We start from the raw sequence: 22,404 nt of genomic DNA, 5'->3' as shown, positions 1-22,404 counted from the left end.
TCAAGTACTAAACTGGGATAGGGTTGCTCCCGGCTGTGGGCAGATAATACTGCTGGGGGTTCAGCTGCAAACCCAACAGTTCGTCTCACAGCATTACTCAACACTCACCAAATAAATTTTAAAAATAGTTTATTTTTTTAAAACCATTAAGGCAAACGGTACCCTGAAATTAACTCTTTACATTCATCAGTCTTACAGTAGGACAATCCAAATACATCAGTTCCCATAAATTTAGGATATAATCAATATATATGATCAGTTCATTTTCCTAACGTGAAAATGAGTAAGACCCAAGATTTTGAAAAATTAGTTATTTTATAGCCATTTTCTAATTGCCTGGAACCACAATCAGTTAAGGCGAGTAGGAAGATGTCCACCTGCCACTTGCCACGCTCCTCACGCCCTGCTTCCTGAGGCCCTGGACCCCACCCTGACCCAGAGGTCTTCTAAGCTGGTGTGGATGCTGGAGACTGCTGAAAAGGATCTGCTCTGGAATGTCTCCTGTTCACTGTAAAGGCAAGAGGTCTGTCAGCCCCTACATGCTTTCAGAGTGTAAGGCACCCAGGAATAGTGATAGAAACGTGCCAGGGGGCCAACCTCCGGCCTCCCTTAGAGATCTGCACTGTCCCGATGTGGATCCCTGACAGGGGGTGGGATACATAACACATGGTGAGTGAACGTGCTGTCCGGATAAGGGAACAAATGGAGAATCCTCGGGGTCTGCGGTTTGTGCTCTCTGCTTCGGCTGGGCCATCCTCGAGGCTGCTGGACAGGCAGGCAGCATGCACTCTCCCTCAGCATATCTCAGATCACAGAGTTCTTTGATAATAACCCACAGGTACAAATTCCCTGCAGACGGACACTTAAGACCCAGGTGCCATTTGTGGCCTATGAGGCACTGCTGGGATGTCAGTGACTGCTAACCCGGATCTCAGGCAGCCTCACTGGTAGAAATTGATCAAGGCAGAGTCACTGTGCTTCTTGCACATCATGTGGGGAGGGAGGGATTTACACTGGAATAAATTCTTACAGGTCAGGAGACACAAAGAACTAGGATGTGCATGGTGCATGCGGTTCCATCTCGGCTGTGATACCGCACCTCCTCTTTCCAGTAGGTCCAAGAGCCAGATTATTAAGAGTATATGTCAATTAACACTGATTTAAAAAACAAAAAATCTTAGTGTTTGTTATGAGATACAATTGTAAGTTAGTAAAATATTTATATTAGGATTTTTTAAAATTCAAATCACAGTATTTAAGATACAGCTATTAACACAATTCTTTTTTTTACTATACAGTGTAGAAAAAAATAGTGATACTTGAACACCAATACTGTAATCTTAACTGAAAATGGTACTGAGTGGTAGTCATCTTGTGTGAGGTACATTTTATTTTAGGCTTGAAGAAGAAAAAAAGAAACAGACCAACTGTGCTTTTAAAAAAGAAAAGACATTTCCCCGAAGTGAATGATTTATTTTTACCTTGAAAAGATCAGTCAGGTCTTCTGGACTGAATGAAGCTTGACCTCCCCGCCTTGAGGAGGCTAAGCAGAGGCCCCGCCCCCGGCTCACTCCCTTCCGGTCCGGGGAGGCGGGGCTTGAGGAGAGGCTTGTCTGTCACCAGCTGGCCTACCTGGTACTGTAGTGCATCGTGACAACTGATTTTAGAGGCTGCTGGGCCAAGGGCAAGAGAGGAGGAAGCCGCTGTGTTCCCTGCTCCGGAGAAAAACATGGAACTTTTTCACATTTGATCCAAACTAACAAACATATTTTAAAGAAAAAACAAAAACAAAAAACTTGACCCAGGTCTTAATTTGCCAACTCTGATATAAGACTTGGAGGTTTCTTAGATTTTTCGGGTTTTTTGTTTTGGCAGATAATGCATTTAACAACCATGGGGCCACAGAAATCCTTGATGCTGTCCGTTGCTTCAAACATGATGTGACACAGACATGGGTGCAGCTGGCAAAGCGTTCCAACAGATCGTGGCTGCATTCAACTGGACCCCATGACAGGCCCCCCCCTTTTCTCGGGGCGGGGGAAGTACACAGTTCTACTTCTAGTGTCTCAGACTGAAATGGTGAGAAGCGCATGGTCAGTGGGCAGCCCCACCCCGGACCTGAGGGGCTCCTGGAGCTGGGGGCAGGGCAGTGCGGAGAGCGGCCAGGGCAGCGGCCTCACTCTCCTAACAAGCCGGCCACACACAGCCATTTTTTTTTTTAAATCAACCTGCAGCCCACTCTACTTAAATAAAGTTGAAGAACACGCTGCATTTCACAAAAATAGCATCATGGAAAGCATTATGGAATTACTTAAACTAGAGCAAGAAGACTCATCCTTTTTCTCTTACAAAACTTCCAATGGCACATTTTGGTTGTGATAGTGTATTTCCCGGAGAAACACAGTGTTCTGAGTCAGACCAACTGTGTCACTTTTATTTTTCCTCTCATATTTCATAGGTTGGGGGTCGATGACAATTTTTTTGAGTTATATATTTTTAAAAAGGCACCTAATATATGTGTAAATCTCATCAAAACTTAGCTCTTTCTGGGAAGGTCTCTCAGAGGAGTACGTGCCCCGGGAAAAGTCCCTGGATGCAGAAAGAGGGACCTGCTCGCCGACTTCATGGCACTGAAGAGCATCCCCGTTCGGGCCATGCCACTCGCACTGTGCTGGTGGCCGAGGCCACATGTGTCACCACCTGTGTCTTCTTCTCCCACTACAGCATAGCTGACTGGTCCTTAAAACATCACTTCACTTCCGATTGTGCCATCCAAAGGTCACTGTGGTCAGAAAAGCCTTTCATCCCTGGGCAGTTTCACTCTGCAATGCGAGTGATTCTATCCTGAGCCTCTTGAGCAGCTGAGAACCAGGGGAGATGACGGGAACCTGCTCTGAATGTTTTTAAGATCCATAACACAGGTGGAAACATGCCAGCACTTGGCATGCTTACCCATCGGGGTCTGCGTTTTGAAAGGCCACATGGGCTGAAGAGGTACTTTGAAGGTGGCTGGCTTTCTCTGGGTCCATGGAAGCCTGCAACCAAAGGCCAGGCCAGTGCCAAATCCGTTTTAGCTGGGAGTGCTGGACTCTTCTGTTGAAACAATGGAACCAAATTTAGACAGGAGTTCCTAAGACATTCCAGAAACAGGTGTGACCACTGGGTGAAGGCCAAAAAGAACCATGTGCATCTGGGTGCTGGGGCCCCATGTGCTTGGTGTCACTGTAGTTTGTAAGGGAGGAGGAGGCGGGAAACGCTGGGCGTCCTGCACAGAGGCACAGGTCTGACCCCAGGGCCAGACCTTGGGACGTTCCAGTCTGATATGGCTGGCACAGAGGCGGCTCTTTCATCCTCCTCCGGCAGGATTTCCCCACGAACAGGCTTCCGGGCAGCCAGCCAGTGTAGCTGGAGGGGAGGCCTTAGTGCGTGGGTCACTGTGGGCCCAGCATCACTTCTGCTCCCAAACCGTGTCACACTCAAGCTCAGCTTCACTCCACTGAACAGCAACTTCTGCGCATGTGTGTCTTGGACGTTCCCTTTAAATAACAAAAGTTTCTTCTGAAGGTCATTTAACTTTCCATTTCTGTGGGGGGTAGGGGATTGAGCATGCAACCTTTGAGTCCTAATCACAGGTGGTTAGGGCCACAGTGGTTTGAGCACCATCATTGTACCAGTGCATTTTGATACATCTAATGAGGTAGCTGACATGCTGAGGACTTGGGGAGGCAGCAGTGGCTGAGTGGATAGTTTCCTCATTACGACACATCAAACAAAGACAAAGGGTCTGGCTTGTGCCTTGAGCTCTGCCTTTATGTGACTCCTCAAAGAAGCAGGTTTGACAGACTTGCTGACACATGGGTGATGGGGTGCACTCGCCCTCAAGCAGGTGGCTTCCCACTCGTGGTCAGAACCCATCAGAACCTTTCTGTTACACTTTGTGCTGACATTCATGGGAACTCAGCGTGCACAGGTGCACTCTTTTGCCAGTCCCTCTGGGAAATAACACCTATACTGAGCTGGTGAATAACGCCAATATGCATTTGACTGTTGAGGACGCTCTGCGAAATCATTTTGATTAGCTGACCCAAAATCTCCTGAGTGGCAGTTAGTGACTCTGTTATTTAATATGCACGGAATGTGTGATTTTCTTCCTGTTAAAACTGAACAATGTGCAAGTGACTTGCAAGCTGAGGTCAACTGGGGCCTCCTCTGTGGCTTCCCCATGGGCATGACTGGTATCTAGCCAGGTCCCAAGAGAACCATAGCTCAGGAACACTGCTAACGCACAACCTGTGCCTTCCCTCACCTAGACTCTTCCTGCAGAAAGTGTGAGGCAATGGGCTACTTTAGATGGGTTCCATGAAACACTATTTCATAAAAGTCATTTAATGAACAATTTTTCTGAAAGCCTGGGTCTCGAGGCTCACTTTCCGCGGCCAGTGGTCAATGGAGACAATGCCAATCTGGCACTGGAATCCAGCCTCCAACCCCATGTCCTTAGACGGCCATGCCCCTCCAGCCGCAACAGTTGCAGGGTTGCATTCCAGGGAGGAATGTTGGAATGGGTGCTCCTTCTTGACCCAGGTGATCTCTTGCTTGGTGTCATTCATATGTAGGAATACTGTCATTTGCTTCCAGCAGATCCTTTGATTGAATCTTAAACAAAACAAACACCATATGCAGAATTTTTTAAAGGGCGTCCTAACTGTAACTTGCAGTGTTTTTTTCTACCGGAAGTCTTGCAGTTTTCGTGTTCTTTCTGCTGTTACATTTTCCTAATGCTGCTCTTTGGAACTTTACCAACATCCACTCTAGTCCTTCTTTAATAATAAATGATAATGACCTTAAAGCACCAGACAGAGGGGGAGGGGCATCAAGGATACAACCAGGTTCTAGCGGCTGTGCCTGTGACACACTAGGCACTGGCAGGTGCAGCCCTTTTTGGCTGGGTGGCGGGAGGGGCAGCCGACAATGTCTGATGGGTCACTGGATCTACTCAAGTGACAGGAAGAAAGAGTGCTTCTGGGCCTATGGGCTTTAGACACGGTCACCATTACTTTCCCAGGTAGACCAAGGCTGAGGAGTTGATCTTTAAGGCTGAAACAAATGTTTTAGAGGTTGGGAATACCACCTTACATATGTAGTTGGAAAAGGACACTTAACTATCAATCTTTGTAAAAACCACCAGCCTGTTGTGAATCCTGAGACTTAAGTGAAATCACATTTAAAAGGACTTTGTTCGTGCCACCTCCCTTTCCCCACCTGCCCTCCCCTGCAATGAAGTCACATTGGCCTTGTCTTCTCACTCCAGGGAGGAGGTACTACCACCAAGAATTACAAAAATAAAGCTACATATTAAAAAAAAAAAAAAGAAAAAAGGAAAATACCAAGGAGCTGCCTTGACACCAGGGGCCCAGAGAGAGGAACATTCACAAAAAATTTGTCAGGTTGCCCTGGAAACACTACTGTGGCCCCCAAACAGCCCAACTGGGTTAGTTCAGATTTGAGAGGAACCAGGCGAGAGGGCTGGGATGCTGAGGTACTCTCGAGGTCATCACCCTCTGCCCAAAGAGGCCAGCTGTGCCACAGGCCCGTGATCCAGACCAGAGTGCGGCGGAGATGCAGTTCTCTAGGACCGTCCACGTGACCCTGGAGACTGGCTTCTCTCCATGTGTTGGCTACAACCATGAAAACAGTAAACTGAACACAACACAATGGCCGCATTTTCGATAGCTTATCAAATAACCCTCTGACACTCTAAATCCTTTGATTAAAACACAGTACTTCATCCCTCTTCGGATTCAGGAAAAGAGAATGAAAGTCTTCTGAATAAATATTCTGCCGCTTTTAAAATACCTAACCTTTGGTTACATCTAGAATCTAGATGGACAGGATTACAAAAGTTAAAAAAGTGCTGATTAGTTTTTAAAATTATAAAGGAGCCCAAGAGTCAAGAGTGGTGCTCAGGGGAAAACAGACCACTCGTCTGAGGTCACCAGGTCATTCAGTGGTAAAAACCACCAACGTGATCTAAAGAAATCTGCATCGATTAACACCAGGCAGGCTCAAATCAGACGGCTGAACATCAACTCTCCCGAATTTTCCAAGCCCCGACTCCATGTTCTTAGAAGTGCTGGGTTAAAAAAAGAAAGGAAGGTGGTATGGAATGGGGTCGCGGTTACCTAGGGCACACGCGTCCCATTCTCGAGGGTTAAATGGCTGGCGTCTGGGTGAAGTGGCCTTGATCCCATGTCCCCTCTGTGGTGCTGCCACCTTCAAAAGGCCTTGACAAATTCCCCTGTCCTTGTGCATTCACGAAAAACTCAGTACATGTCCCTGTAGATTTCCTGCAGCAGCGGATGTAGCGCAGCGTCCGACTCTGTCCTCTTGATGACTTGCACCAGCTGCGCGTGCTCAGTGACCAGCTGCCGCAGGTCCGCCATCTTCTGAAGCAGTTTTGGGAAGAGAAAGGTGTCGTCAGGGTGGTTGTTCTGCAGTTGAAGTTTGAGCACGTGCACAATCTCCTCCTGCATTTTTTCAATGTGTCCGACATTTAGGAGGCCGGGGCGATCTATCCCCAAAGGAAAGAAGAGATGACTGAGTTGATCATCATCATGGTAACATTCAATGACTCGATCAGCCTGAGAAACCAATATCCTCATCTCATCTGGCCTTTCTCACCTGAAGCTGCCGGGCTGTAGATACCGTAGACCTGCTTAGAAGACAACTAGATGTTTCCAAAGTCACTAGGCCTAACTGGGGCAGACAGCACAAACACTTGTTTCTAAATATTTAGGCTACCGTACATCGACTAGACCTTTCGGCTTGGCCCTTTCGTGTTGGATTTGCCCGTCAGGTAAAAAACCCCAAACATTAGGGGTAAGTAAACATTCGGACGATGATGACAACAAGCAATTCTGCATAATATGGGAGATGAAATGCTTCCTCCTGGGTTAGAACTAGATACTTGGTTTTTTGTTTTGTTTTTTTTTTGTTTTTTCTGAAGCTGGAAATGGGGAGAGACAGTCAGACAGACTCCCGCATGCGCCCGACCGGGATCCACCCGGCACGCCCACCAGGGGCGATGCTTTGCCCACCAGGGGGCGATGCTCTGCCCCTCCGGGGCGTTGCTCTGCCCTGACCAGAGCCACTCTAGCGCCTGGGGCAGAGGCCAAGGAGCCATCCCCAGCGCCCGGGCCATCTTTGCTCCAATGGAGCCTTGGCTGCAGGAGGGGAAGAGAGAGACAGAGAGGAAGGAGGGGGGGTGGTGGAGAAGCAAATGGGAGCTTCTCCTATGTGCCCTGGCTGGGAATCGAACCCAGGTCTTCCTCACGCCAGGCCGACGCTCTACCGCTGAGCCAACCGGCCAGGGCCTAGATACTTGGTTTTGAGCTTTTCAGCAAGGTTCCAGGACAGTGATCATGTGAGACCTGGGTCTGGCCATGGGGAGCACTGTGACAGGTTACAGGTACGTCCCAACGTGGATCAGGTGGAGGCAAGCAAAGTGAGGTAGACATGGAGGACAGATGCCAGCGGGAGAGGACGCTGGGACCCACAGCGGGAGGGCTGGTGCGGGACGGGTCACAGTTCCCACCAACCAGGCGTCCTGCGCTTGGTCCAGAAAATACACCCCCTACTGCCTCGCAACCCATATTCAATCGGCAGTTTAAAGCCTCATTCACTACAATTTTCAAAAGTGCTGCTCATGATGTAGAACTTTTTCTTTTTTTGGTTGTAAAATACACAGATTACCCTTGAACAATGCAGAGGTTAGGAGCACTGACCCCTGGGCCATCGAAAATACACATCTAACTTTTGACTACCCCCCCAAACTTAACTGTAGTCCCAGGGTATCTCTGGGGGACTGGTTCTGGCAGCCCCTGCAGCCCGAAAGACACAGGTGCTTACATGCCTCATATGAAATGGCACTGATCAGTGCAGACATTCAGCCTTCTCCTCCGCAGATTCCCAACTGCTTGACTACATGGCTAGAAGAGTCTGTAGATACAAAGCCTGTGTAGATCAACTGTATATTTACTAAAAAAATTTCTGAGTGAAAGTGGGCCTATGTAGTTGAAACCTATGTTGTTCAAGGGTTAACTGTAACTATTAACATTTTAAACAGAAACACACACACAAAAATGAAGTGAACACCCGATAATGTTAACCCCATCATACAGGTCTAAGGTATATCTCACCAGGCATTCTTCTATACTGAATTGATACATGGTTATCATTTCTTTATGAAACTGTGGTCACAGTGCTTATAAGTAACTCTTCAACTGCTCTGTACCCATAACACACACCCCAAACGTCCAACGAACAATGATGGATCATGCACAGCTCACTGGCCGTTTTACACTTTTTGCCAGAACGTAAGGATTGCCTCCACCCACCCGGCTGCCCAGCTGGGCAGTAACAGGGACAGGCCTCATGGGGCGGGCAGTCCTCAGCCAGCACCCCTGATGGACTCTGGGCAGTGGAGGCAGCCTCAGTTCTGCAAGTGAACCCATCAAGTGGACAGCACAGCTTCCAGGAGTTGGTGGGGACAGGCGCCCCATCAGTCTCCCCTAAGGCTGGGTACGATGAACGAACTCAACAGTAGGGGAATGACCTTCTTAGACCCGAGACAGTGCTACTGAAGGGTATGTGATACTGAGCCAGAAATCAAGGGCCGCAGAGCCCAGCTTCCCCCGTCCCCCTCCCCGGGATGATTTCCTTCAGCGAAGCAATCTGCAGCCGCTGCCAACAAGCTACTGACACTTTCACTATGAAACAGCGTCAACTTGCCAATAGTGACCACGACTGTTCTGACACGTATATGGCACTCTGTAGAATACCGTAGCTATAACATTATAATAATATAATTATAACATATAGTCATGCACCGTTTCCGAGAGACCCGTCATTAGGCGATTTCGTCCTCATGTGCACATCCCAAGAGCCTTCATACACTGAGAGGGTGCCGCCTGCTGCCCCACTTGACTCTGTGCAGCAGCCTGGGGCTGCTGGGCTGCTGGGCTGCCAGGCTGCACGGCAGGTTACTGCACACAGCCACACAAGAGGGGGTGATGCCGTCGGGAGACACACAAACGTGAGCTGTGTGAGGCTGCCGCCGGCGTAATACAGCCTCTGGGTCACCACAAACTCTTTCTTTTTGTAAGTAAAATGACGATAGAAAGTACAGTATAGTAAGTACGTAGTAAGCCCATAAACCAGTCACAGTCGTTCACTACCATCACCTACTATTACATACTGTACGTACCTGCACGTATCATGCAGCTACATGCCTGTCTGCTCGTACATATGTCTGCACCAGCACTGCCACAGGCGTGTGCTGACGGCACCATGCTGCCACATTACAAAGCTACAGCCTCACCAGGAGGTGGGGATTTTTCAGCGGGACCACCATGGTATGTGGTCCCTTGCTGACTAAAAAGTTATGCGGCACATGACTGTATCATATTATACACTGTTCTTCACATGACGCTATGATTATCAACCATTCCTGACATACTACTTGACATGTTTATGTTATATTCTATTTATAAATAGAATATATATAAATATAGATGAATAAAACAATACACTATTTAAAAATAAACATAACATAATGCACATTACATATACATACATAATACGATACGGTCGGTATTGGTATCAACTCTCAACTTGCTCCTAGTCGGTGGCGATGCAGGGGCTGACGCCCTCCCTGCCCCGGCCAGTGCCCACTCCATTGCGGCGTTGCTTCTGTTGAATTTACCACTGCCAATCCTTCTGCTGGTGCCTAAGGGACATGGCACCAGCAGCCTACAATGATAACTTACCTCCGCAGCAAATGATAGCAGCCACAAAAAGAGAAATGTCACTGTCGTCCAGTTCCAGGGCATTGAACTTCATGGCGAAATCAAACTTAGGTTCCATGAGGTCGCAGAACGGCTTCCTCAGGCTTTTCAGGAATTCACGTGTGATGAAGCCACTTCCATACGCCACCAGCATCCCGTCTTTATTCATCACAGAAGACAGCATGGCGAATATGGCCTCATAAACGCCGTATTTCAGCAATGTGACTTGGTCGTTCAAGTCCAAGTTTGCAAAGCCAGGGATGGACTTGGCGAACTCCGTGAGCTCCGTGACAGTCTCCACGGACGTGCACTGGCAGCAGTGGAAGATGCGGACTTCTGCCTCTTTGTTCTGGATGCCGTTGGCCACCAACTTGGCCACCAGTGTCTTCTCGGCCATACACAATGTCTCCATGTCATGTATGACGAAAGGCTGCAGAGAAAGGCACTGTGGTAAGTCAGGTGATTGGTGACAAGCTGTCCTCCCAATAGCCAATGGAACTGGTGAGTAGCCACTGTATTCAAACCACATGGAGAATCAAAGTGTGTACAAAACACAGTCTTCCTCCTTAAAGAACCCCAACATTGGTAGGGACACGGAGACCTCCATAGGGTCTCCTTAGGGAGCAAACAGCTGAAATCAGCAAGATACTAACACTGCCTGACACTGGAGGTGGAGGGCAGGGAGGCTTCACTGCTAAGAAAGTGAAGTACTGATTTTGATGATAAAGTTAACCACAGACTATCAGCAAAGCACTTTTAGTAGTTTATAACATTATCTGAACTCCTAAACACAACTAAGTAGCCTTCATTACAATCATTCTTAATTTTACCATTTTATGAACTTTTATAGACAACTGTCATCATCTCACTGATTGTTGAATGAGCTAATCTGGCGTGTGAGTATATACAACTCGGGAGAATGGCACTTGTGTAGAAATAAGCACATAAGCACCGTCCCAGCCACACTCTCTGGGGGCAGACTGGAAAAGCCTCAGAGAATGCTCACTTCCCTACGCACAAGACTGGAACCCACGTCAGAGCTCCTAGTTCCAAAACAAGTGACACATACTGTGGCAGCAAGCTCCATACCCTCATGCCATTTGCTCTCAAACCCACTGATCCCGCACTTTATAACGACCCTGTGGAGGAGAGAAGAGATGGTTGTCCATGGGATTTTGAAGTCATCATGCTTAGAAGGGCACACCTATCTGGTAAGGATCAGGAGAATGGGCACCAGACCCCCAATGGCCAGGATTTATGCCAAGTGGGTGCACAGAGCAGTGGCGAAGGCACTATCCGCTAAAGTACATAGAGAGAGTATGTGAGCAGCGTGTGACTTTAAGGGTCACCGCTAGTGGGCGGAACACATTGCCACAAGGTTTCTGGACCCACGGCTGGACGTGTTCCCTGTTTTGGGGCTCACAAGAGCACCTGGAGAAGTCACGGCCCCAAACCATCTGCAGCACCACTTTGGCTGTCCCGAGCGGAGCGGTGGATGTGCTGGGATGGTCCCAGTGGCTGCCTTTGAAATGCTTAAACAGAATTAGAATGTGCACTATAGCATTGAGACAAAATAACCTGATTCCACATCTGAGGCAAGGGGGCATAGTTTTTTAAATAACCATGAATAGGTAAAAACATTCTCTGAAACAAAACATAAGGCCCAATTCCGAAGGATCTCAAGAGTGACAGAGGGAGACGGAAACTGCCTCTCTCCAGAGATTGTAAAATGCAGCCAGACCACCACCACTACTTTGAGAAGGAAGTCAGCTGAGGGTGGGGTGGGAACTCAGCTGAGGGTGGGGTGGGAACGTGGCATTAAGGTGCTAACATTCACAGGATGGACAACAGTAATGTTTTCAAAGGATAGATGGCTGTATCCCTCAATTCCAGAAAATAGATTATTAAGCCACCTTGACTGTATTCAAATCACTGGCTTTTTAAAGTACATTCAGCAGGAGGGAAAAAACAAAAGTGTTTTCTTTTTTTAAATTCCATGGTCAAAAAAAAATTTGAGAAACCGTGAGTTCAAGGAAGCAGGCCTCCCAGAGTTTGCAACATGCATGTGGTCTGTGAATCCTCACAATATGCATGTAGGGCGAGCGTGGTTCCCAAAGCGTTTGATCACAGAATGCATCTTTTTCTCGGTAGCACTCCACAGAACTAGCACAAGCCCAGTACAAAATGAAAATAGGGGGGTCCTTTGTTCATAAATGATTACGAATTTCAAGAAAACAGCTTAGCGTTCTGCCTCACCGTGTCCCCCAAACCCCAGGAGCAGAGGGCCAGGAAACAGAATGCATGCCCGAGGGGCCAGCCCCAGACAAGTTTTATGGGAAACATACTCTTGCAAAGCGGGGTTTAAATGGTAACAAATACTTTTTTAATTTTTATAAAATCATCACTTGGATTTTTAGAAGGCAGGCCTGGTTAACTGGCCAACTTGGAAACCACCTGAACTCAAAACGAGTAGTAACATCAAGAAGCCAATGTTTATTAAAACTAGAGAGAGGCTGTAGCTAAAACACTTGAAAATTTGCCAAACTTTACTGATAAACATTCCTTATAAGACTGTTTTTAAAAAATCGATGCATCTGATGTTTTACTCTGGAACGTGCCTTTTATACTTGTCTGAATATGAATGCATCTGACACTATAGGTGGTCATTTAAAATGAATAAATAAAGCATGGTGTAAAGATTTTAAACAGTTCTAGGCAGAATGCTGTCCAGTGACCCCGGAAATCACAAGACCAGCAGGCTCCCAGCTCACGTGCATTACTGTTCACACCCAATGCTGTCCTGTGTGTGTTATGATATTACTTATGACAATCTATCTCCAAAATGCATTTAAACAGCATTTTCTATGAAAAGTTAGGCAGTACCATCTTTTAGAAAAAAAATATGTGAATTATTGGTAGAATTGCTTTGAATGAAATTATTTAATGAGCATTTGGTTATTAGATTTTACTATACATTTTTAGAAACAGTATAAAATATTAAGTCTGTTTTTCTCTTTCTTGAGAGAGAGAGAGGCGGAGACAGAGAGGAAGAGAGAGAGAAGGTGAAGAGAGAAATGGAAGCATCAACTCTTAGTTGCAGCACCTTAGTTGTTCACTGACTGCTTCTCATATGTGCCTTGATCGGGGGAGTGGGGGCACTCAAGCTGAGCCAGTGACCCTTTGCTCAAGCCAGTGACCTCTGTGCCCAAAGTCAGTGACCCCAAGATCATGTAGATGACACTGTTCAAGCCAGTTAACCCACACTCAAGCCAGAGAGCCAGTACTCATACTTGATGAGCTCGCACTCAACCCAGCAACCCTGGGGTTTCGAACATGGGTCTTTAGCATCCCAGGCCGACGCTGTATCGACTGCACCACCACTGGTCAGGCAAGTCTTTTTCAGTCTAAAGACAACTTAAGTAGTGTGCATACTATTGCAGGAAGAGAATGCCACATGGTGCCGTGTCTAAGCAGCAGAGCTAGTCCAGGAGGGTGCTGGGAGCCTCACCCCAAAGATACTGAAACATTGAGAATGTAGGAATCCCTCTTTCACAACTAGTGTTAGAACCTGTTCTCAGCCACATGTCAAAAATTAGTCGACTTCATTTTTTTCCCTCTAATAAGACACTTTATTCTGTGTAACTCAGTCAATATACCAGGCTGGCTGCAAATGACTTACAGTTTTGGCTAAAATTCAATTACATTCTCAGAAGATAAACATTTTCCATAACTGAAGATATTCAAAGACTCTAAAGACAATCCCCCCCCCCCCGCCTGACCAGGTGGTGGCGCAGAGGATAGAGCGTCGGACAGGAATGCGGAGGACCCAGGTTCGAGACCCCAAGGTCACCAGCTTGAGCACGGGCTCATCTGGTTTGAGCAAAGCTCACCAGCTTGGACCCAAGGTCGCTGGCTTGAGCAAGGGGTTACTCGGTCTGCTGAAGGCCCGTGGTCAAGGCACACTGAGAAAGCAATCAATGAACAATGAAGTGCCACAACGAAAAACTGATTGATGCTTCTCATCTCTCTCCATTCCTGTCTATCCCTCTCTCTGACTCTCTCTCTGTTTCTGTAAAAAAAAAAAAAAATAAATAAAATAAAGACAATCCCCAACAAATCTGAGCAATACAGGAATCCTTGAAATAGACATATGCTGTCCCCTTCACTTGAACTGAATAGAGTCCTAATACATTTGTGACATTTACAAAGCAGAATTATTTAGCTGTCACATTATATTCTAAATTGTTGATGTCTAAACGGTCTGTGCTAAAGAGTTGTTGCTTTTTTAACGAAGTGCCCTGGCCCAGTTTTCAGAGATGAGCCAGCTACTAAAATCAGAAGCAGTTAAGCCTAAGTGAGAGTGAGTGTGCATGTGTGAGAGTGCATAAGTGTGCTTGTTTGACTGTGGATGGGAGCATATATGAGTGTGCATGTGTGTGTGTGTGAGTATGCATTGTGAAAGTACATGAGTGTGCATGTGTGGCTGTGCATATATGTGAGTGTGTGATTGTGTATGTTTGAATGTAGATGTATGAGTGTGCATGCGAGTGTCCACAAGTGTCACGTGTGTGTATGTGCAAGTGCATGGGTGTGCGAGAACATGAGTGCATGTATGTGAGTGTGCATGTGTTCATGTGTGTGCATGTGAGAGTGCATGGGCGTGCATGTGAGAGCATGCATGAGTATGAGTGCATGTGTCCATGTGTGCAAATGTGAGTGTGCAAGTATGTGCACCTGTCTGCACGTGAGAGCATGTGTAAATGAGTGCATGTGTTTGTGCATGAATGTCCACATGTGTGCATGTGTGATTGCATGAGTATGTGTGCATGAATATGAGTGCATGTATGTGCATGACTGTCCACATGTGTGTATGTGAGTGTGCATGAATGAGTGCATTCATGTGTGTGTATGTGTGTATGTGTGTGTATGAATGAGTACATGTGTGTGTGAGTTTGTGCATGTATGTACAAATATGTGTGCACAAGTGTGTATGTATATGAACGTGTGTGTGTGCCCAAGCACCTGCATGCCAGGGCCTGAGCCCTTAGCTGCCGGAAGCAGACATCAGAAGAAAGGCATTCACTCTAAAGTTCCCCACAATCTCAACTGCATGCTGCTTCCTTAAAAAGCATGACATCCCTCACACCTCACTGACCAGGTCATTACCTTTTCAAAGCACTCTGGGAAGCACGTCTTTTGGAGCTTGAGACTTGTTTGGAGGTTCTAGCAGGGGAGCGCAGCTACTCGTATACCCTTGACCGAAGAACGGTCCTCTCCTCTAGCGGGGAAGGTCGTCCTCTTTGACCAAGCACGCAGCTTCGGGAGGGACGCACATGGAGCGGTGAGGGAGGAAGGGGACACCCGCCTAGCCAGCCAGATCAGCCAAATCAACCCTGGCGATCAATGGGGTGACAGATGTCGCAGCCAGATCGCCCTCACATCCATTGGAAGCCATGTACAGAGGGAACTATGTTCCTCTGGTTCCTCAGTGAGATTTCTGTCTCTGTCAGCCTCAAATCAAGGGGCAGCGAGTGCCCTGACTGGCTGTGACCTGCCAGTGAAGGGCCCTGCTCATTTTGAGACCCACCATTGTGAAATCTCATGGGCTCAAACCTATCTGTGTTCAGGTGGAAACAGTCATTGGCCGTCCACCCCACCACCCATCTCCCTCAGCTAACACCATCTTTCCCCAAAGCGGCTCAATCTACATGGCTTCCAAGCAGATCCCTTCCTCCCTGAGATCCTCTCTCTGTCCCTTGCCCCTGAGTCCTTCAGCATCGCCCTTCCTGGTCCACCTACCATCCAAGTGGGTTCCAGGTCAAGCTTAGGTCTTTGCTTCAGCCAACCCACAAGCCACAGAAGTGCTTTTCACAGACAAAGGAGTGGCCTAGTGCAAGGATCAGTTCAGCTCCCCCTTGTAGCAAGGTAGAGCCTGCTTTCAAATTAAAAATCTGCCCAGTACACAGGGGCCAAGTCTGGGTGACAGGTCAGGAGCTCTGTGCCCTTTCCTGGGCCCTGCAAGGGGCGTCTCCTGGGCTGAGGGTGGGGAGGGAAAGGAGCCCATCCCTGAGTGATGGCAAAGCAGTCCCAACTTGCTCCAGAGTCAATGCCTGCCTGCACCCCCACCCCCTGCACAAGTTCAGTTTGTATGAATAAACCTGTTTACAGTCTAGACCAGGGGTAGTCAACTTTTTATACCTACCGCCCACTTTTGTATCTCTATTAGTAGTAAAATTTTCTAACCACCCACCGGTTCCACAGTAATGGTGATTTATAAAGTAGGGAAGTAACTTTACTTTATAAAATTTATAAAGCTGAGTTACAGCAAGTTAAAGCATATAATAATAATTACTTACCAAGTACTTTATGTCAGATTTTTGCTAAGTTTGGCAAAAATAAATCTTTATAAAACAACTTACTATAGTTAAATCTATCTTTTTATTTATACTTTGATTGCTCCGCTACCGCCCACCATGAAAGCTGAATGCCCACTAGTGGGTGGTAGGGACTAGGTTGACTACCACTGGTCTAGACAAACTCATGATCCCCCCACCCTGACAGCACACCCCTGGTGGGCTGGAGTCCCTGAAGCTCCATTAACGTTAGACACATCCTCTCCAAACAGCCATGATTTGGGAATTTGAGAAACAGAATCCGCTTCCCTGGCCCATTCCAGTGTCACGGAGCATCAGTGAGGGCTGTCACAACATCCTGGGTTGGAACTTATGTGAGAAGTTACTGCGTACTAGGTCACTGAGCACAGGTCAAGGTGGACAGGTCAGGATAAATTTGGTCTCCCCAGTAGAGGATAAGTTTGGTCTCCCCAGATTTCCCACCCATACACTGAACTGCTTTCTAAACCATGTAAAAGATGCAGGCTGTGTTCTTCAATGTCCACTGCAGCAACAAAACCAGGGCTCTGGAAGATACGCAGGTAGTGACGGTGGGCGTGCTACCCATCAGCTCCTCCTCCAGACTGAGCACAGGTAGAAAGGCAGAGGCTGTACCTGTGTTGGAGCTCCGGGGGCTCCATGGGGACAGGAGAAGGGTGATGCCTCCCACACAGAGAGGACATGGGGTACGAAGGAGCCTGCCTCAAAGCAAACCATGTGACCACAGTGAGCAACTCCTGGGCGCTGTGGTTAGCAGGTCCAGAGCAGGAGCTGGTGCCGGCTACACTATACCAAATCCCATGTGTCCGCCACAATGACGGACTACTGGTCTATTATTTATCTTCCTAAGACCAAAATACAGATTCTTCTGCAACAGGAACCAGCTGCCCAGCTGTCATCGGCTCTGGCTGAGGGTAAAGGGGGTTCCTAAGAAGTGTAGATCTCAGCAGGCCATCCAGGACACTCCATGGAAATCAGATTAATACCCAACAAGTGTTGGATTAAGAGGAAAGATCACTTTTATGTTTGCTTTAAATTCTGAAAATCCAAGGGAGAAAGAGATTTCAGAAAGATCTAAAAAGATGTGAAAGCCTGACCTGTGATGGCACCGTGGATAGGGCATCAACCTGGAACACTGAGGTTGCTAGTTCGAGGCCCTGGGTTTGCCTGGTTAAGGCACATATGGGAGTTGATGCTTCCTGCTCCTCCCCCTTCATTCTCTCTCTCTCCCCCTTGTCTCTCTTTTTCTCTAAAATGAATAAATCAAGTCTTAAAAAACAAAAAGATCTGAAAGAAATAAGAATTCTTGGTCCCTCTAATTCTGGACGACACTTACTAATCATTTTCTGGATAGAAATTCAAAGTTACAAGGTACTTTGCTTTCACACAGGTGATCCAGCAACGGTCTAATGTGGACACGCCTCTGGGGCTGCCTGTGGCGAGGGTGTGGCTTCTCCAGTTGAACCAAGTTCGCTTGAACTCTCCTAAAATGTCTCAGCCTATTTAATTGGAGAAGCCACTGAAGAATTCAGACTTAATTAAAAAAAAAAAAAAGAGGTTTGGTTCCTTCGTGAGAATAAGGAGCTTGTGAAATACTTTATTTTCCTGTTGACTAGAAATTCCAGATTGTAATTCCCAGTAAGGATTACTTCAAGCTATTCATTAGCACAAATGAAACCTGTTTCACCAGGCACAGAGGAAAATGCCAAATATCTTTATTTGTCAACTTCAGGCCATACCTCCCTCTTGGAAAGAGGCTCTGAAATTCATTCTATAATGGAGACAGACTTGGTTGGGTCCCGATGGGGTAAGGGCAGGATGACACCAGGCTAGGCAGGTGGCGAAGTGCTTGGGGTCCCCAAGGGGCACTACTCACGAAGGCTCGTGGAAAGACACAGAACTGTCCAAAAAGACAGTCAAGTTTCTGTAAACAAACCACCCTTTCTAAGCCTGAGATGTCATGGCCCTGTTATTGAAGAAAAGGAATGTATATGTGTGTCTGGCAGGGGAGGTCAAAGAGGATGGAGCTTTTTTGGTAGAAAGAGTTCAAGAACACATTTTGAGTAGGAAGTGAATGGTTTCATTTTATGGTATTAAAATGAGGATTTTTTTTTTTTTTAAATGCACTCAGGGTCTGGCCTGGTTAGCTTAGTTGGTTAGAGTGTCATCCCAAAACACCAAGGTTTGCAGGTTCGATCCCCAGTTAGAAAGCCAGCAATGACCATACAACTAAGAGGAACAACAAATGAATGCTTCCCACAGTCCCCCACCCCACTTCCTCTCTCTGTCTCTCTAAAATCAATCAATAAAATAATTTTTTTAAATGCACTTCAGAAATGACCCTAAAATCTCGTAGCTATTAACTAGACTGCTTTTATTTTGGGGGGGGGAGATGTATTAATTACATAGTCATTATCATAACTTGGTCGCTAGGAGAGTTCTGGGGTAGATTAAACTCAGGAGATAGGAGCTGCTGTTAAGTTACATTTGTTTTAGAGTCTCCAAATGAAATACTTCAATTCCATTGTCTCTTGGCTGCCTTGGGGACACACAGTATTTTCCCAACATGTAAAACCTGTTTTCTCAATCCTTCTCTAGGACTCTAGCTGACATGATGGCAGGGGGACATTCCAGACTTGAAAATAAACTCCACAAAGACACGTACCGGGTTGTTGCTGGTTTTTCCCGCGAGGATGACTCGCGCCTTGACCTTGTTCATGTTGAAGTTCTTCAGGTAAGCCTCATAAATTCTCTTGGCAAGAGATTTGAGATCTGCCGTCTCGGAATCTCCTACGTCATGCTCACATGTAAGGATTTCTGCTTTTAATTTTGCTTTTTCAGACCTCGGCATGCGTCCAAAACGGATTGCTGGGGGTGGGGGTGGAGGTGGAGGGGAGAAATAGAATAATGGGGAAGAAAGAGAAGTGAACAAAGCAGCAGCAGCAGCGTGAACCGGGGCTGACCACCGTGGCACAGAAACTCTGCACGTGTGTCAGACTCTGAATGAAAATCCATGTATAAGGTCAAACCCACCTCTCAATTCTATTCAGTTTTCTACTTCGGAGAGATGGAAATAAAACTCAAATTCCCTTAATCTCGGGCCCTTTTCCAAAGGTAAAAATGAAAAGACAACAGCATCAATCATTTCATTAGTAGGGTGGGCTCATGGTTGCCTCCTGTTGCCAGTGCATTTGGAGTGTGATTAAAACACAATTAAATTCACAACAGCATACGATGCTTAAAACAACACAAGCTTCCCATGTCTGCTGTGAACATCACAATATCCCAGCGATACACAATGGGTTTTAAAGTTTTATTATATTAATGTCCTACCGTTTGAGGTTTCTAACAGGAACACCGAGGGCTGTGCCAGGTCTCAGCTATCCGAGACTTTTACTTTCTTAGGTTTATTACAGTTATGGAATGATTTGGGTATTCAATGTTGCGGCACGTTCACTCCCAAATGCTGTGTATTCCAACCCAACAAGGAAGGTAAACTGAGGCATGGGCTGGGAAAGTGAGGTAGGCAACCTTACCTACCATTATGGGACATCCCAACCGAAAGGCACTTGTGGAAACGGCAATATTGGCACTTATTTCGGTTCTTTTTCTGAATCTTGCAGCTACGGTCGCATTTGTCATAAACCAGCTTCAGTCGGATAGTTCGCCGGAAGAACCCCTGTGAGATACACATTAGAGCTTATTAAACCAATGCCATCGCTTTATCATGGTCCTTGTTGTTCATTTGTTATCTCTTTTAAAATGAACTAAATTTAGAGAGATAGCTCTGAAAGGTCTGACATAATTAAGACAAACTGAAAAATTTTAATGTCATTATACGTAAAATTAAAAACAAGAACACGAGGCCAAATTCAGAGTAATTTCAAAGTGTCCTCATCTGGCTCAGAAAGACATAATTATAATCTCCCAAAGAGCTACTTAGTCCTCCTGTTCATTTTTTTTTTTTTTTTTTTTTACAGAGACAAAGAAAGTCAGAGAAAGGGATAGACAGGGACAGACAGGAACGAAGAGAGATGAGAAGCATCAATCATCAGTTTTTCATTGAGACACCTTAGTTGTTCATTGATTGCTCTCTCATATGTGCCTTGACCGTGGGCCTTCAGCAGACCAAGTACCCCTTGCTCGAGCCAGTGACCTTGGGTCCAAGCTGGTTAGCTTTGCTCAAACCAGGTGAGCCCGCACCCAAGCTGGCGACCTCGGGGTCTCGAACCTGGGTCCTCTGCATCCCAGTCTAACGCTCTATCCACTGCGCCACCGCCTGGTCAGGCTCCTGCTAAAATTTATACAAATGTAAACTCTTTCCTCTCATATGTCTATCTATATTTGTTGTTTTGTTTTTGTTGTTGTTGTTTTTTTACAGAGACAGAGAGTCAGAGAGAGGGACAGACAGGGACAGACAGACAGGAACGGAGAGATAAGAAGCATCAATCATTAGTTTTTTGGACACCTTAGTTGTTCATTGATTGCTTTCTCATATGTGCCTTGACCGCAGGCCTTCAGCAGACCAAGTAACCCCTTGCTCGAGCCAGCAACCTTGGGTCTAAGCTAGTGAGCTTTGCTCAAACCAGATGAGCCCACATTCAAGCTGGCGACCTCAGGATCTTGAACCTGGGTCCTCGGCATCCCAGTCCAATGCTCTATCCACTGCGCCACCACCTGGTCAGGCTACTCGCTATATTTGTGACTAAAAACTTTCCAGGAATTCTTGTATCGGAATGTTAATGCCCTAAGAGATAAAAATTGTCATAAAATGTGATAAAAGGAAGTTGGCTTCACATAAACAACTTTCTTGCTCTATAAAAGCACCTTAAACTTTATCCAGTAAGAAACAACTTTATTTACACTTAAAATAAAATTTTATTTAAAAAATTCTAAACAAAAGTGACTTTACCACACAGAAAATGCTGCTTCACAAGTAGCATTTAAAAAGATATGTGGTTAGAAAGGTTGTGAAGCAGTTCATTTTCACATTTGGTATTTTTTCTCTCTCTGCTTTCCATCATCCTTCCACATTTTTGCACAGTACGACCAATTAGACCACAGAAGAGGGGTCGGCAATTTCCAGGGGAATGTAAGAAGAAGGCTCATATCTTCACTGGATCAATTATCTAAGTTTGTAAAGCAGGATGGCCAAAGAACATATGAGATTATGAGGAAGGGTGAGAAGAGAGAATTTTAAAAGTCAGGATGCAGAGAGACATCCTGGCTCACCTGGCCCGTGCCACCTGCACACCAGGCTGGCTCACCTGGCTCGTGCCACCTGCACACCAGGCTGGCTCACCTGGCCCATCCCACCTGCACACCAGGCTGGCTCACCTGGCCCGTCCCACCTGCACACCAGGCTGGCTCACCTGGCCCGTCCCACCTGCACACCAGGCTGGCTCACCTGGCCCGTGCCAGCTGCACACCAGGCTGGCTCACCTGGCCCGTGCCAACTGCACACCAGGCTGGCTCACCTGGCCCGTCCCACCTGCACACCAGGCTGGCTCACCTGGCCCGTCCCACCTGCACACCAGGCTGGCTCACCTGGCCCGTCCTACCTGTGCACCAGGCTGGTTCAAGGAAAGATGTTGGTATTTTGGGAATACAGAATATGCAGAGTACCATTAGAGGCTGTGGCATTTCCAGAAATTAGTAAATGCATATAGCGTGTGCAAGGAAAGGGACTTCTGATGTGAACCAATATTCAGATCACTAGCTCTCCTACGCATCATGGGCATGAAATGCCAAGCCCGAGATGTGCCCATAATTCTAACACTATGCAATCCTGTGGGAGCTTCAGGGTAGCAATTAGGACATCGTCCTTCTTATTATTATCCTGGAAAGTCCCAGAAGAGCCAGTTACCCAGTGGGCAGGATGCCGGAGATAGCCTGACCTCCTGCACCCCTGGCCCTGGGTCACATGTGTGTAGCAATCTGGCTGAGCTAGCATGAGGATGAGGGGTAAGCACCAGGGTGCTTGTGGTTAGGGTGGAGACCTCCAATGCGCAGGAGGGGTCGGGAGCACTAGGTTTGGTTGTCACCGGGCATGTGCTGCGGGCCTCTAAGCAAGACAATGTGCATCCCCGATCCTGTGAGAACCACCGCCCTCCCTGACATGCTGGTGAGAATGAGCGAGAACCTGGGTCAAAGCTCTCTGACTTCAT

At 46.8% G+C, this 22,404-nt stretch overlaps 1 protein-coding gene across 18 annotated transcripts in view; it reads right to left on the bottom strand.

The window, feature by feature from the left end:
* PPARA (peroxisome proliferator activated receptor alpha) overlaps nucleotides 1-22,404 on the bottom strand; it is a 69,882-nt gene that overhangs the window by 425 nt on the left and 47,053 nt on the right. For 17 of the 18 annotated variants that reach the window (XM_066358669.1, XM_066358668.1, XM_066358665.1 and 14 more), the window contains 4 exons: nucleotides 19,778-19,916; nucleotides 18,903-19,105; nucleotides 9,828-10,275; nucleotides 113-6,571 (listed from right to left, as the gene is read on the bottom strand). In XM_066358669.1, the coding sequence (XP_066214766.1) occupies nucleotides 6,324-6,571; nucleotides 9,828-10,275; nucleotides 18,903-19,105; nucleotides 19,778-19,916 (1,038 nt within the window). In that variant the 3' untranslated portion in view covers nucleotides 113-6,323. Of the gene's footprint in view, nucleotides 1-112; nucleotides 6,572-9,827; nucleotides 10,276-18,902; nucleotides 19,106-19,777; nucleotides 19,917-22,404 lie in introns of those variants that run through there. The other variant, XM_066358682.1, reaches the window with a different exon arrangement.

This window comes from Saccopteryx leptura, chromosome 1, assembly GCF_036850995.1.
Source record: "Saccopteryx leptura isolate mSacLep1 chromosome 1, mSacLep1_pri_phased_curated, whole genome shotgun sequence".
In the NCBI taxonomy this organism is placed as follows: Eukaryota; Metazoa; Chordata; class Mammalia; order Chiroptera; family Emballonuridae; genus Saccopteryx; species Saccopteryx leptura.
This window is presented reverse-complemented; position numbering and strand designations above follow the sequence as displayed.